Raw genomic sequence first — 11599 nt, 5'->3', positions numbered from 1 at the left:
GAACGTGCCTCTATTACAAATCTCTGACTCTGCTAGGAAATACCATAGCGTTCTGCCACCACAGACAATTCTCCCCATTTTTCTGTATAATTGACCTTGTATAATTTGGAGTTTGGGGGAGTTTTGTTTGAAGAAGCTATCCCCGTGGACAGCCAACCTGTATTCCGGGTGAGGTTCAGAGATCCTCTTGTTCAGAAAGCCTCTCTGAGCAACTTGGCCACATTACTGAAGATTAAGTGATGAGCTTCAGGAGACCCAGGTAGCTGAAATGCCTGGGCTGGCCCTGCCCTGTTGAGATCCTATCTGTGGGCTCCCATGAATTTCCTAATGCTTCTCCTAAGAGACCGGGATGGTATGTGCTGGAGACCAGAGGCATACAGAGAACACAGACATGTCTGAGGGACGATCTCAGTCTTCTGACTTATCTGCAGCAAAGGATGTGATTTTAATTCTGTAGCAAAGAGAAACTTGACCTCATACCCAATTTTCACTTTGAACAATTCAACTTGAAGGGGTTATTTTGGTATCCAGTCCCCATGAGCTGAACCCCACCAACTTGGGCACTGGTCTGGAACATTTTCTGAGAAGTCACTGGTCCACAACAGACTGCTTCCCGATATGGAGGGTGTCATCAGCTCGTGTTGATTCCCAAGGCGCTAGGTTTATCGGGACAAGAACTGCCACGATGAACACCATCCTAAGAGTACAAGGGATGGGCTCCTTCAGAGCTGAGAGGGGGCATTTTTCTTACTCTTCTAGGAATTAAAAAGAACTCCTACCCTTTGGCACACATTAATGTTGCACTGGCTTGTTCCCTTGTAAGTCCAGATGATCCAGCTGTTAGCCGTGAGGGGAAAGTAAGAACCACCCTGAACCACAACGCTGACATCTGGTCCTTTCTGTCTGCCTTTTCCAGTGCTGGGGGGAAAAGATGCTCTTGTCTGTCCTGGCAGGATCAGATGAGACGTGGATGTCCTCCCTGTTGTAGATGAGCAACCAGTGGCTGGGGAAAGGCTGTTACTGCTTTTGAGCCCTCACAGATTTCAGTGGGAAATGGCAGCATCTAGATCTACAGGAAACTGAGGAGAATGGTTTTGTGAACCATGGGAACATGAGAGAAGTGTTCGAGGTGGATCAGGATGTGTGAAGCCACAATAGGGGAAAAAAAAAAATCTTGAAATTACCTATTTGCTAAGGAACTACATCCATGTAGCCCATGTTCCTTCTTGCTAGCTGACATGTAGGGAAATACTGGGTGAATTGCATGCACTGCATTGGAATGGAATATTTTGCTGTACACGGATGCGCCAGCTTATCCAGTGTGGGATCGTAGGATAATTCAGGTCAAACGGACCTTGAGAAGTCTCTAGTCCAGCTGCCTGTCCAAAGCAGGGCGAGCTCTCAGGTCAGGCCACACTGCTCAGCATCTTATCCAATCTGATTGTAAAAAACACCATGAATGAAGACTGCAACCTCTGGGCAACCTGTTCCAGTGTCTGGCTGTCCTTGTGAGGAAGAGGTTTCTGCTTATATCAAGGACATAAGGATGGGGTAAGTTCTTTAATCTGCTTCTCTGTGCCTCAGAAGTGTCATCACACACAGTGAGAGTGCTAACCTGAGTGAGAGCAGTTCTTCAAGGGAAGCCAGGATCACCCAGGGCCACAGACCTCAGCTGTAAGACACTCAATACCACGTGGAGAACTGCAAAGGTAGCCTGTGCTGACCACCTCAGAACCAAGGTCTTTGGTACTGACAAAAGTTTTGTCGCTGTTGCGGTGCGTGTGGTCAGAAGGACAGCAAGACAGTGGCAGACTCCGCTTGTACTTAATTTTGCTCGCTGTGGTATGGGTTAAAAAGCAGCAGTAACTAACTTAAACAAAACCAAAAAAAGGGCTGACATGAAAAGGAAGGTGCAGCTGCTACAGCATCACCACTTTCAAAATCCCAAGTTTGCAATAACCAAGGAGTCACTAACCAGGCAGGACACATCTCCTGCTTCTGGATTTTAGCCCTGACTGTGGGAATAAGACTTGGGCAGGAGGAGGCTGAGGCTTCTCTGTGCAGCATTAGACAGAAATGTCACACTTCAAGTGCTGGGGTGTTGAGGAATACCGATGCACAACTTAATGTGGTCAATTCCCAAAACAATGTCTGTCCTGCCAGTGCTGACACACAGTCCTGGAGGCAACCAGTGACAGGAAAAGGGCAAAATCCCAGCAAGACCCCAGCAGGCGATGAAGCCACAAGCACAACAGGACAGAGGGAAGAGCTGTGTCAGTGCTGCCCTTGGTCAGCCTCCACATGCCAACACCTTTTCGCAGACAGCCAGGGGAAGTTGCTTGGAACTGTCTTAGTCTCTGCCACGCTGCTGACTCCAGATGGGTCTCTAACAGTCTTCCCTCTCATGAAGGGGTCTATAATCTAGTCTCAAAGCTTTGGTAATTTCCCTCTCTAGGAGTTAGTTAGGGGAACTGATACTTACACACACCTCTGGGTTCCAGTGTGGGTCGTTTGGTCTAGCATGTCTGAAACCACTTTTTCCCCAGAGACTTTCAAGTCCTTTTAAATCACACCTGCTTAGGGTTTCCCGAAGAGTCTTTATTCTTAAGGGGCCCAACATCCAGTCCCACACCCCTCTCCAGAGGCAGCTTCCACAGGCAGCAGCCCATCCTGCTGCTTCTTTGTCAGCCCTCAGTGTTACACCCAGACGCCAAGGTGGCCACCAGGCATGCGTGACGGGCTGGCCAGGCTCTCAGCTTCTCACAGAGACCACCTGGCTCCCCTAACCACCCCGACCACTGTCCCACCCTCCATGGGAGCCAGCTTTGCATCCAAGCATAAACAGGCCATCTGACCACAGCAGGTCAGGTCTCTTGGCTCCAAAAGGATGAGAGCTGCTGGGGCTCTGCCACCATGCAGACACTGGTATGAAGCAGCTGACCAACATCCCAGATATTGAGCTACCCAGAGCTCAGGTCTTACCCAGCACGACAATTCCTAGAGTTTTACAGATTTAATTATATGCGACTGTCACTTACAAAAGATCACCTTTGCTGTCAGCCCATTAATCTCCTCTGCTGAGTTACAGGAGTTCAAATAAATTGGAGTGGACTGGTTGTGAAGTTAAAATGGCACACTGCAAAATCTTGGTCTGTTTGGTTTGAGCATTCAAGTTATCTTCCCCTCTCCAGTTTAAAAGTTTCTAAAATTTATGGACTTAAAAGTAGTGCCTCCTGGATAACACAATTTCAACTTCTAGGTGTCTGTGCTTGTTGTACTTAAAGGTGAAGATCAGTTTGTAATACAATTTCCCCAAGCAGATATAATCTGAAACCATTGAATGTTTTTCACAATTAGATTTTGAGCTGAATTCTTCTTTCTTCTTCTTTTTTTTCCCCCTTACCCTGAAGGAAAACTTTTCCGACTCCAGGAAATAGGAGAAAAAATCTCCAGTCCTACGACTAAGAAAAAGACATTGCAGGCACATTTAGAAGTACTGAAGCCAAAGAATCAAGACTTTTAATAATAGATAAGTTAAAGCCATTACAATCATAAGGCAGATCTCTATTATGCTGGCTGCAAACTTCGAATCACTCCTGCACAAGGACATCCTTGAAAGACTCATTCAGCATGGATATGTACTTAACAATAAGGATTTTTGTTTTCTTTAGGATGAAGCAAGGGAACCAAAACCTATTTGAAATTCCATTTTTTACAATAATTTAGTATTTCTGATGGGCTCTGATCTGCTTTTGCTAAGAAAAGAGCTGTTCAGGAGCAGCTATCAAGGCAACACATGCAACATGCAACACTGTTCAGGACAGAGCTGAAAGTGGCCAAAGAAGTTTGCATTGGAGGCCTTGGACGAAAGCAGCTACTGAAGAACCCTGAGGGAAGATAAGAGCAGTAAGATGAAAAATACAAGTATCACCCCGGGGTTTTTACCTTCCAAAATGATGAACAGGTGATAAACCATCCTGGGGGGGGCATACCTGTACATTGCCAGAATACCAACCCTTATTTCTGCCTGTGAACAGCAGGAAAGGATTAATTATCCCCCTCGTTTTCCATCCTTCATGAGAAGCTGGGGATGTACATACACACAGCCAGCGACCTGCTCCAGCAGTGTCTGGTTTCCTGAGGAAAACTACTGGTCTTGTAAAAACGAAAAGCCATCACAATGTGGATTTAAGACTACTAATAACCCAGACTTTCACCTTAACTCTGAGACCATGCTGCTGCAGATTTAAGCCTTGAAACTAGGACAATTGTTGTGATATGGACAGAATAAGCCCCGATGTCTTGTGGTAAAATGCTTAGAGCAACGAATATTTAGTATTAAGCCAGCCAGGATCCATTTCCTCTAATTAGAATGTTTTCACCCTGGTGCTCTTTCATCACGTGCCACCAAATGAAAAAAAAAAAAGGTGTTTATTTAATTCAGTGTGGCTCCTAAAAGTGATCCCACCAAGCTGGAAGACTACAACCTCTCTGGACTGTAAAATCCATGGGAGACCTACCTCCTGAGGGGCAGCCCTACAGCACACTGGGGAGCACTGAAGTCCCTTGGATGAGGACTGACAGTACCTACCCGGGAGGAAAATGAAAGCAGGTCTATTTATTCTCCAACTTACCACTTGGCTTCCAACTATAAAAGTTCCAGCAGGTTGAGGTTGGGTCCCCCCCACGCCCCCCTGCACCCAGCTTTACAATTGTTGCTGCTATAAAATCTGTACTTGGGGTTGGGATTGAACATATTAAACTTTTTCATATCGCTCAGGAGCTTACAGCCTTTCTTTAGCACCTCTTCATGAAAGTCCTGCCAAGTCAGTGATTACCAGGGGGATGTGGAGATGAGGCAGGTTTACAATTTCTTTTGATCATTGATGTCCTAGTGCCTACAGCGATGAAAAGTACCCTTAGCAGGCTGTATTACTCCACCAGACACCTCCAGATTAGATCATGGGAAGCAAAAAATACAATTTAGATACAGGATATTGCATAAGGAACAGCTAACGCTGTGCACCTCTGAATTTATGGTGCCTGATTTCCTGTAGCTTCCTCTGTCGTGGAGCCTGCAGTGTCTACTAGTGCGGCTTGGGCACACCGCAGCCTTCCTCTCTCTAAGGGCATCAACTCCTTCTCTAGAGGCTGCCTTTTGCTGTGGAAATTGCAGAACAGCAGTTCTGTAGTTTTGACAAAGGTGGTCGAGGTTAGTCATACAGCTAAAGTATCAGTTTTAGAAGAGAAATAGCGAACCAACCTCACTGACTCAGGAAATGAGTTTGTTGATGTCATTTTCGTGTTGCTGCAAAGGCATTTATGTAGTTTTCATGGCACTTTAAGTGGTGTTTTCCAGCTACTTCTAAAAAAAACCCACAGGAGGAAATTCCCATACAAGTTTAGAGGAATTTTTTCTGGTACCCTCTTTTGCTCATTTTATTGCAGCTAGGATTTCACCTCTGATTTCTGGCCTGTGTTGTACAAATTGAAGATGAAAGACAGTTTAAACTTGCCCTTCAGCTCATACACTGCAGCAAGTTTTGGAAGAAGTAAACCAGGTCTTAGCTACCAAGAAGTAACTGAGCTCCAGTGTTGGAGGACAAATGAACAAGTGAGTCAAAAGTACCTACCAAAAAGCAACTGAAGGGAACAAAGCCACCTAACAGTTGGGAAGAGCAATATGACATGGACAAATGACACATAAAAGTGAAAGGTTACGAACAGAAGCTGAAAGTAATGGCCTGAGTAAGGGGGGAATGCAGGGCAAGGAGAGGAAAATAGTGGGGACGGGGACTAGAAGGGAATGTGGGATGCTCTTCAGATGGACGTGGAGATGATGGAGATGATCTCCACGGAGATGACAGTGGAGGTGGAGAAGAAGCTGCTGACACTGGGACTGGCCCTGGCTGGCCAGAAGTTGTGTATTAACCAGCCTCCATCTTCTTCTTCCTCATGCCTTCCATGAGATGCACTCGTTACTTTCTTTAAGACCTGACTTTAAGGATTTTGGGCAGAGTCCCCACTTTCCTACCATGTTTATTATGCCAAGAACTGCACCAGCATAATTTTTACAGGAGTCTCTTAAGTGGTGGCACAATAGGCAACGGCAAGCTGAAGGGGAGACAGGAGACACAAGGGGAATAGCAGACAAAAAAACCATTCTACGAGCAGACTTGTGGCTAAACCCAGTTACTTCTGAGAACTGAGAACATGCAAGTGGAAAGAGCGGTATCTAACAAAGGTGCAGAGCCGAGTTTCGGGGAAGGGGTCAGGAAAACACTTCAGTCATACAGAGAAAACTCCGGAGGAATGAAGCTGCACCGCAGAGTAGGAATGAAAGGGCCGTGGCAGCCTTGTGCCATGCTAACGCAACACCACAGAGAGGCGCACTGCAAAATGAGGTTGTGAGCAGCCCTTTGTGCATTCGCTTACAAAAACCCTTTAAAATCAAGTTTACCCCCAAAATATAGCCCCTCCCCCTGTAAATATAACGGAAACAAACTCATCCCCCAGCATCAGACCATCGCTTGTTAGAAATACCTAAAAGGCTCGTTTGTGCTCCCACAGTTCCTGTGACCCACTGCAAGAAAATCTTGTGTTTTGAACAATTTTCTTCCTCACGAGATGGCAGTAAAAGAGGTAAAAGCTAGCTAGATGCCTGCTATGAAAATACAGTTTTACTCCAAATTTAAATGCTGAAGCAAACTATATTTTCACTTGGAAATGAAGATAATGAAGGCCAAATTTGCTTGTTGTTTCTCTAGGAACCAACAACTGGTACCTAAGAGTTAGCATCAGTTAAATGTATTCAGGAAAGCCTTCCCGTAAAACACCGGTATTTAAAACTTACAAAAATCGTTACTTTGCTGTTCAACCTTTTTTTAATCCTGTTTGGGACACAAAGTAGACGGGTGACTTTGATACCCAAGCTCCTCTCTGTCTGCATGCCCGAGTAGCGCAGCACAAGGCAATACTTGAAAAAGAGAATTTGTGATGCATCAATGGAAACCTTCTGGCAGTATCTCAATCGAAGTCTCGTGAAACTTGGCTCCCGAAGCCAAAATAAGCCACGTTCGATCCGTTCCCTTACGAAGAAGTGGCACGTGGTGCGTCTTGAAGCAGGTAATTTTAAAAGGAAGACGTGATGATGAAGGTTGCTGGGATGTTCACGTTAGGAGTGATGAAGACGCACGGGTGAGTTATGCAAGTGATACGAAGCAAGTGCCAAAAACCCTTTTACCAAATCATCACACCCTCTGCATAACGCTTAGCTCACTATAACCCCTTTTCATATATACATCTCCCAGCCTCGCACAAAGGAGAAAGTAAAAGCTATTTTAGAAGTAATTTAGGAAGCTTAAAAACCGGCCAGTCACTGTGAAATTTATTAGCATCTTTTCTAAGCCTCACTTCAACTGCCAGTTTATTGAAAAGTGTTATTCTAGTAAAATCCTTAAAAGGAATGTCTCGAGGCTTTCAATGACTACAAAGGACACTTGTAAAGTTAGCTGTTCTCATTAGTATACAGAGGCTAGGATTTGGGGAAGGAGCGGGTGGGGGGGGGAGGAAAGGGGGATGCAGAATTGATGCATAATTAACAGTGGCGAAAAATTCAAGCCAACCACGCCAGCTTCACGAATTTCAGCTGTAGTTGTGTAACAACTCGGGCCCCGTCGGCTACGCTCGGTTTTTAGCCGGTTTCCTCCAGCTCTTTCAGTAAAGATAATTAAACTACTCATCAAATTCAGCATCGGCACAGCGACTACTTATCGGTCCGAGCATCTAAAGGACAAATATGAGCACAACTAGTCCTTCCGTTGTTGGCTGGTGGTTGTATTTGAAGCAAAGATTTCTTTTTACATTCTATTGAACTTTTTCCTCCTCCCCCCCCCCCCCCCCCCGCCCCCCTTTCCTGGATTAAGAAGGAAACAAGCGAATTTCAAATAAAAATTCTTTTGAAGGAAGGACAGACAGCACGTTGCATTATAGTGTTAGAGGACAAGAACTAATGGCAGATCCGAATCCTTTGCGAGTTGTGTGAAATGCCACAAAAGCAGCGTTAAGTTCCGAGGGAAAAGGGACTTCAGATGTTAGTCGTTAAGGAGGTTCTAAAATGCATTGAACTTCTTCCTCTGTGTTTTACACGCTTTGATATGGAAAAACTGCATTCTACTTATAAATTGATCAAGATAAAGCTAATAATAACATTGTATACTGTTCCTAGCGCACGAGGGATCCAGCGAGACATTGTAAAAACCTTCAGCATCCGTTTTGATCAGTAGCTGGGTACGCAGAGAAAGAAGACCAAAATATTTTGCGGATTTAAGGTATTCTTGAAAGAACTAATCACACAAGTAAATGTAACTGTTCAAATTGCTCTCTTGGACAAAGGCAAACATCTTCCATTTTCTTTCATGTGGGATTGCTACCTTCTTCAAAGGGGAAGCTTTTACCTCAAATTGAGTGGGGGTTGGGAGATTGTTATGCTCCAGACTGTCTGATGTGTTCAGTTCTGATCTTGAAGCTCATTCTTTGACTCCTAAACACCCACCGTAGGATTTTACCAAGGAAGCTATTCAGAATAAGCTTTTTATCACCAGCGTCAGATTCTAGGTTTTAAAGACTCTTGAGGAAAAATAAAAGAATTAAAAAAAAATTGCTGGCTAGATCTCTCTCCCCTCCGTTCTTGTCTTTCCTCCCCGGAGAAACAAATTTAAAAAAACCCACACAACCCCCAAAACAAGTAACCAACAAGCGCTGTTCCTTCCTCAATACCCCATACCTAATTTTGGTTTCATTATGATTCGACTTTTATAAATTCCACCAGCCTCCTCTCCTCGGCTGCTCGAAGGGGCGTCTCGCAGCTTCCCAATGAGCGCTGCTGGCAAACAAAGGGGCTCAGTTGCATCTCCGTGCATTAATAACCGGTGTCCCACTGCATCAGGCTATGCGGATTGTTGTGGGGATTTTTGTGTGTGTGTGTGTGTGTGTGCGCGCACGGCTGCAAAATGGAGATCTCACAACTGAAAGAAGATCAAGGGGAACGTGCCCACTGGAGCATCATCCACATAGTTTTGTTCTCCTGAAGCGAGATCCGCTTCCTCTTAACAATGAGACACGGAGCCGAAAATAAAAACAAGACCACGTTTATTCAATACAGACAGGTTAATTAAGACAGTAAAGTCCTGTAAATCAGGAACACATTTCAAACACTCCGGTACGAAGTGCATATATTTAAAATCAACAGCTGCATTTTGCACTGGAGCCATTGAGTTTGTCGGGGGAAGGGTGGGTTTCGAGGGGGGTTCTTTTTCTCTCTTTTTGGTAGAAAAAACCCCCAAACTTGTTTCGGCTACCTTTCGGAACAATGCGTCTCGGCTCCATTCACTCCTCAGGCTTTACAGTTTTTAGTCCAGCTGCCTTCCAGCTTTGTGGGTTTTTTTTTTCCTTTTTCACATTTTTTGTTAGCTGCTCCATACAGTCACAACAGGAAAAATAATAATAAACCTCAAAATAATAATTAAAAAAAACCAAAACAAAACAAAAAGCAACAAAAAAAACCGAACCCGAAGGAGCCCGGGAGGGGAAAGGAAACACCTCCCGCCGGGGTCAGCGAGAATTATTGCAAATGGCTCCTAGGAGACGGAGCGGCCCCGCGGCGGCCGGGGGGGACCGGCGGCGGCGGGGGGGGGGAAACCGCGACCCCGGCCGGGCGGCCCCGGCGGGGGGGGAGGAGGAGGAGGAGCTCCCGGGGAAGGCGCGGAGAGGGAAGGAGGGGGGCACAACAACAGCTACAGCTCGGGGCGGGTGGCGTGCGCGGCCTCCGCCGGTTGGAGAACGGCGGGGCTCGGCGCCGCGCCGGGGGTGACCTTGTGGCGGGCGGGCGGGCGGGGGGGGACACACGCACCCGCCGCGCCCCAACCGACACCGACCCCGCCGCGCCCGTCCCGTCCCCGCCCGGCAGTGGGAGGAGGGGGGGGCCGGCTCCCGCCGCGGGGGGGAGACTTACATCGCGGCGGAGCCCGCGCCGCGCTCCTGCAGTCCGCTCGGCGGGGGCCCCGCCGCCGCTAGCGGCCGCCCCCCTCTGCCCCGGCTGCCGCCGCTCCGTCCCCCGTCGACTACTGCAGGGGCTGCACCGCCGCCGCCTCGGCCGCCTCGCCGTCCGCGCCGCTGCTCCCCGCCGAGACGCTGCCGCTGGAGGCTGTGGAGGCCGCCGCCGCTGCTGCCACCGCCGCTAGCTGCAACCGCCGGACGGCTTCTTTGATGAGGTTGCCGGAGAGGATGAGCTGCTGCAGGAGCCGGTGGGGGTCCTCCTCCTCCGCCAGCCCGTCTCCCGGCCCCGGCGGCGGTTGTTTCCTCCGACGGGCGGCGCTCCGCAGCCATCCCCGACCGCACAGCTGCTTGGTGACCCGCTGGTGGCCGCTCCTGTCCGGCCGCGGCGGCTCCGTGTGCTGCGGGTGGGCTTGCGGCGGGGCCGGCCCCCGGGGCGCCAGCAGGCCGCCTCCGCTGCAGCGCGGCGAGTAGGGGGCGGCGCGGTCGCGGGCGCTGCCCGGCCCCAGGTGCTTGGGGGCACGGGGCGGCGGCGGCGCCCGATGAGCGCTGAGCTGCAGCACCTCACCCAGCTTGGCCACCAACGCGTCCACCTCCTTGGAGCCCGCTTGCCCCACGGCGACCGAGCGCTCCAGCAGCAGGAAGCGCTCGCCCGGGCGGCACGGCATCTCGGTCGGCGCCCTGCCGTGCCGCAGACGCAGCGGGACCGGGGCCGCCGCCCCGCGCGCACGCGAGCACACGCGGCTCCGGCGGCTGCGGTTGAAGCTGGAGCTCGGCCCGCTGGGGTTGGTTTGTAAACAATGGGTGACGCGGGATCCCGGGCACCTCCCACTGCGCCGGGCGGGGGGGAAGCACTCGCCGCCGACGGCACGCCGACGGGTACCGGCGCCGACGCCCCTCGCGGCGGGTGGGAAAGACTCACTCGCCGGCGCAGGGGTGGCTCCTGCGGCCGGAGACCGCCGGTCGGGCGAAGCCACCTCGCGATCGCCGGCCACGGCGCTCCCTGTCACCCCCCCTCAGTCTTAGCACCGCATGGACCGGCCCGCTTTCAAACCCCGCACCTCGGGTCTCGGAGGCGGAGCCCGGATGATTGGCAGGAGGGGTGTGAGGGGGCGGGGCGAGTGGCCCGGTTGTGGAGGGGAGGTGCGCGGGGGCTGCTGCGGGGCCCGCGCTGGACGGCGATGGGCCCTTCGCCGTCCCGCCGCCTCGGGACGAGCGCCCCGAAGAGAGGCGGGAGAAGGCTACCGCGGGGGGGGCGGGGGTGCGGCGGGTTTTGGTGTGTGTGAATGGCGCCCGGGCGCGGAGGAAGCGTGGCCGCTCCGGTCGGTACTGTGTCTGCCCCAGCCACGCAGGCCTGGCAGATGCTGCCCCGGGAAACCGCTAGCAGTCGGAAGGGCTCCGTGTGCCGCTGTGCGCTGGTGCCCCCCTAAGTGCTTGGCTGGCTGCGCCGGGCGGCTGTGGGGACGGGAGCTGGACGTGCCTGTGCTTTCCCTTTAACGCCGCACGTGGAAGCGGTGCTTGCGCGTCCCCGAGCGGGTAACGCCGA

The 11599-nt window shown here is 50.3% G+C and overlaps 1 protein-coding gene across 1 annotated transcript; it reads right to left on the bottom strand.

Moving 5' to 3' along the window:
* Nucleotides 1-9133: 9133 nt before the first annotated feature.
* Nucleotides 9134-10869, bottom strand: LOC311205537 (GSK-3-binding protein-like). Its single transcript, XM_084279990.1, has one exon. It carries the CDS (start codon nucleotides 10719-10721, stop codon nucleotides 10122-10124), a length of 600 nt encoding a protein of 199 aa, XP_084136116.1. The 5' UTR covers nucleotides 10722-10869; the 3' UTR covers nucleotides 9134-10121.
* Between the last annotated feature and the right edge of the window lie 730 nt (nucleotides 10870-11599).

The sequence above is a fragment of the Gallinula chloropus genome (genome assembly GCF_964237585.1).
Source record: "Gallinula chloropus genome assembly, chromosome: 2".
Lineage (NCBI taxonomy): Eukaryota > Metazoa > Chordata > Aves > Gruiformes > Rallidae > Gallinula > Gallinula chloropus.
The sequence above is the reverse complement of the archived record's forward strand: the minus strand, read 5'-3'. Positions and strand labels throughout refer to the sequence as shown.

Excerpts from the sequence above, each read along its gene's own strand:
- LOC311205537 (XM_084279990.1), bottom strand. The coding sequence starts at position 10,721 with ATGCCGTGCCGCCCGGGCGAGCGCTTCCTGCTGCTGGAGCGCTCGGTC.